We start from the raw sequence: 4,412 nt of genomic DNA, 5'->3' as shown, positions 1-4,412 counted from the left end.
CTCGCTGAAAACAAAACCGCTAGCGCCGCTTTTTCTAAGGCCTGATATCTCACTTCCGGGCCCTGCAACACCTTGCTAATAAAATAAATGGGCTTCTGGACTTGATCTTGATCCTGGACGAGCACCGCACTTATCGCTCTCTCAGTTATGGCAAAATATAACCTGAGGGGTGTCGCCACTTGAGGTTTGCACAGAACCGACGGGCTTGCCAAGTACTCTTTGAGCTTCACAAAAGCTTCTTCACACTCCTTCGTCCAGACAAACCTTTTATTCCTCTTCAAGCATTGGAAGTACGGGTGGCCCTTCTCTCCGCTGGCGGATACGAATCGAGACAGGGCGGCCATCCGGCCCGTGAGCTGCTGCACCTCCTTTACAGTGGCAGGACTCCTCAACGCCAGAATGGCGGCACATTTGTCGGGATTAGCCTCGATTCCCCTCTCCGACAAGAGAAATCCCAGAAATTTCCCTGCCTCCACGCCGAAAATACACTTCTCAGGATTCAGTTTCAGCTTGTACCTGGCTATTGTGACGAACAACTCTTCCAGATCAGTGACGTGCCTGCTCTTTTCCAGAGATGTTACGACCATGTCGTAACATACTCTTGCACATTCCTCCCGAGCATAGGGGCGAGCACCTTGTCCATTAGCCTCTGGTACGTGGCCCCCGCATTCTTCAGCCCGAAGGGCATCACCTTGTAGCAATAGCACGACCTTTCTGTCATGAAAGCAATCTTTTCCTCATCCATGGGATGCATCCTAATCTGGTTGTATCCTGAAAAGGCATCCAAGAAGCTGAGCAACTTACACCCTGATGCACTGTCTACCAGGGCATCTATACTTGGCAAAGGATAAGAATCCTTTGGACAGGCTTTATTCAAATCCGTGAAGTCAACACACATCCGCCATTTCCCGCTGCTCTTCTTGACCAGAACGACGTTGGTGAGCCATTCTGGATATTGGATCTCCCTTATATGGCCTGCTGCAAGGAGTTTCTGCGTCTCGTCCTTGATCGCCTGCCTCTTTTCTTCGTTGAACTTTCTCCTTCTCTGGCGAATTGGCCTGACCTAGGGATCCATTGCTAAACGATGACACAAAAAATCGGGGTCAATCCCCGGCATGTCTAAAGCAGACCATGCAAACGCGTCCAGGTGCCTACTTATTACCTTGGCGATCTGGTTTTGTGTCTCGCCGTCTAAGGTTTTCCCCAGTTTAAACGTCTTGCCGTTGATCTTCTTCTCAAGCCACTCCTCGACTGGCTGAGGCCTTTTCTCGCTGGCGATCAGCGCTCTCGCAATACCTGACTCCCTAGCGATCTCCGGGCAGTTTCTCTCTTCCTCCACCCGAGCGGCGCTCTCGGACCTCGCCTCAACATCCTCCATTATCACATCGCCCTCGGTGGCCACCTCCAACGCTGTATCCACAACTCGCTGGTTTCCCTGCTCAGGCTCCACACCAGGGGGCGGCGTTGTGGTTACGTGGCATACCGATCTCATGTTCTTGAGGCTGTTTTCATAACACTTCTTCGCCTCCTTTTGGTCTGAACGGATGGTGATAACCACCCCTTCCATTGATGGTAACTTGACCTTCATGTGCCTTGTTGAAGGCACCGCTCCTGTCCTGTTGAGTGTTGGCCTTCCCAACAGGATGTTGTATGCCGACGGAGCGTTCACAACGAGGTACCTGACCTTTTCTGTGCGCGAGGCCGACCCATCTGTGAACGTCGTCCTTAACTCAATGTACCCCCTGACCTCCACTTGATCACCGGCAAAACCGTATAAGCAGCCCCCGTATAGCCTCAGCTGGTCAGGGGACAACTGTAACTTTTCGAAAGTCGGCCAAAACATCACATCTGCCGAGCTTCCTTGATCGACCAACACCCGGTGAACCATCCTCCCCGCCGTAACAAGCGAGACCACAATGGGATCATTGTCATGAGGCACAACATCCCTAAGATCTTCTTTGGTGAACGTGATGTCCACGTCGGGTGAGTGATCCTCAAAAGCCTCCACTGACATCACGGACCTTGCATACTTCTTACGTTGAGAGGCAGTGGGCCCTCCTCCTGAGAAGCCACCAGAAATGGTGTGAACCTCCCCATGGACTGGCATCTCGTGTGTCTGGCCTTCCTCTGGCACTGTCGTGGCCGCAGTTGTAGTAGACCCTGCGAGGTAGTCCTTTAAAAAGCCATTCTTCACGAGCTCATCCAACTGATAGCCCAGCGCCAAGCAGTTGTTAATATGGTGCCCGAATGCTTTGTGGAATTCGCACCATGATTCCTTGTGAGGTCCCAGCACCTTGTCAGACTTTACTGGTGGCCTCAACCTATCAGCTATGTTGGGCACAACGATGAGGTCTTTGAGTTCCACCACAAATTTGTGCCTTAGTGGCCTATTTCCCTCTCTCCTTCCTTCTGCTCGACCCCTAGGTTGGGTCCTCTTTGTCTCGTAGGTGCGCTTCCTGTCTGGGTTCCTTATCTCTGTGGCAGCTTCGTGAACCCTAGCAGGTTGCGTGCGTATCTGCGCTCTCGACCGTGCGGGTGCAGCAATCGTGCACTTCTCGTACGCCTCGCCCTCTGAGGCAATGTGCTGTACCGCTCGTCGCCTTACTTCAGCAAAAGTTTGGGGGCGGCTGCGGTTAAGCGATTTACTAAAAGACCCGGGACACACCCCCTTCCTGAATGCGTACACGATCATGGGCTCATCTGTAGTACCCACTTTTACCACCTGCGCTCCGAAGCGGCTTATGTATTCCTTTAGAGTTTCCCCTTGGTATTGCTTCACGTCGAAAAGGTCGTACGAAACTGGGGCTGGGGCCCTGTTGGCTAAATATTGCTCTCTGAATAGTCGTGAGAGCTGGGCGAAAGACGTGATGTGACCCTCTGGGAGGCTGATGAACCAATCCATAGCCATCCCAGTCAAAGTGCTCATGAAGAGCTTGCACCTTACAACATCAGAACCGCCAACCAACATCATCTGTGTGTGGAATGCAGTGAGGTGTGCCTCAGGATCCTCCATCCCTGTGAAGGTTACCTTGGGCCCCGTGAACGTGTTGGGGGATCGTTGTCTCTAGGATCGCTTGTGAGAATGGTGTTGTGAATTCTCTAGGTGGGGAGGCAGCCTCGGGCTCGTCTACATCGCGCCATCCACGGCGTAACTCCTCGTTGGCACGGTGGAGCTCATCGTTTCTCGCCTGAGAAGCTGCGAGATCCGCCTGCATGCGCTCTTGCTCCGCTTTCGACGCTGCCATTGCTTCCTGCAGCCCTTGCATCATGCCCATGAATTGTTGCATGGTCATCTCTTCACTCCTAGCGCGTGCAGGTCTTGTGGTCATGGCTTTCTGGAAACCCTCTTAACTTATCTGGGTTTTGAGAACTGGAACTGAAAAACTTGTGTGGTGGGACTGATGTTTTATATTGGCCCCACGGTGGGTGCCAAATGTTCCCACCAGTTGACCGGGATCGTCTTTGCGCGTGGCTTGTACTCGCGAGCTAGGGCACCTTCGTTTTGCTCCGTCTGTGAGTACCTGAAAAGAAGTGAACAAAGGGGCGCCCTCGCGGCCATTTGCACTCCGACGATCAAGTCAGCTAGCGAGAAACATCAAAGGTGACGCACCTCCGTATCGGAACACCGTAAACGAATGCTCTGAAGGTGGTCAGAAATAACTAAGTGACTAAAACTGTGTTTCCCTAATTGCCTTGTGCTCACAGTGGGTGCGCAGCAAAAACAACTAGGGTTTGTGCTCTGTGTAAAACTGCGAGAATTCGGTCAAAACTCGGTCCTCTTTTCAAACGACCCAAGGCCCCTTTTATATACCTTCTGCATTTAAAGCGCGTTGAAGCGCATTGAAGGCGTATAAAAATGTGCCTTGAAACATTTGATACGTAAACTAAATTAACGCGTACCTTGTCAAACTTTCACTGAAACCTTTAATGAGCACGTGTGCATTGCCACGTGCCCTTCTGACTTGATCGTTATTCTGTGCAGAGGGTCCCATAGTGTCGCAAGCCAACTTAGGGTTAATCCATTGTGTGGGCCCTCCTTCCTTCGAAGTGCTTTTGACGCGTGGGTTGACTTTCTGGGTGCCAACTCATGCGTCCCAATCACTAGTCACTTGCCCTGGGGTGTATCTACCTTTCTCTCGTACCACGCACGTGGTTCTCCCCTGGTCATCGCCCTCTCATGGGTTGTATCTATACCAGGGTCTCCCAGCAGTGGCGTGGATACTTCACGAGTCAGGATATACCCTACTGGTGCTAGAACTTATGGCCTTGAAGCCACCTTTCTCTTCTCCTTGCTACTGTTCTGGACTGTCGAGGCCCGAAGCCTCCTTGCGACGTCTTAACTTGGCGACGCCCCTCTTTGGGCGATGCCTCTCTTGGGCGATGTCTTTGCTTGGCGATGCCTCTTTTGGGCG

At 52.1% G+C, this 4,412-nt stretch overlaps 1 protein-coding gene across 1 annotated transcript; it reads right to left on the bottom strand.

Moving 5' to 3' along the window:
* Window positions 1-1,063: 1,063 nt before the first annotated feature.
* On the bottom strand, window positions 1,064-2,908 carry LOC137825005 (uncharacterized). Its single transcript, XM_068630678.1, has 2 exons — window positions 2,294-2,908; window positions 1,064-2,206 (listed from the first exon to the last, which is right to left on the bottom strand). Exons 1-2 carry the CDS (start codon window positions 2,906-2,908, stop codon window positions 1,064-1,066), a joined length of 1,758 nt encoding a protein of 585 aa, XP_068486779.1.
* Between the last annotated feature and the right edge of the window lie 1,504 nt (window positions 2,909-4,412).

The sequence above is a fragment of the Phaseolus vulgaris genome, chromosome 8 (assembly GCF_000499845.2).
Source record: "Phaseolus vulgaris cultivar G19833 chromosome 8, P. vulgaris v2.0, whole genome shotgun sequence".
In the NCBI taxonomy this organism is placed as follows: Eukaryota; Viridiplantae; Streptophyta; class Magnoliopsida; order Fabales; family Fabaceae; genus Phaseolus; species Phaseolus vulgaris.
Note: the sequence above shows the minus strand (reverse complement) of the source record. Positions and strands in the feature narration are given on the sequence as shown.

What these genes read in the sequence shown, in the direction of transcription:
- LOC137825005 (XM_068630678.1), bottom strand. Translation starts at nt 2,908, where the DNA reads ATGGCTATGGATTGGTTCATCAGCCTCCCAGAGGGTCACATCACGTCT. An exon ending in CACCAGTAAAGTCTGACAAG is followed by an intron (nt 2,207 to 2,293) that starts GTGCTGGGACCT and finishes CTGGGCTATCAG; the next exon opens with TTGGATGAGCTCGTGAAGAA.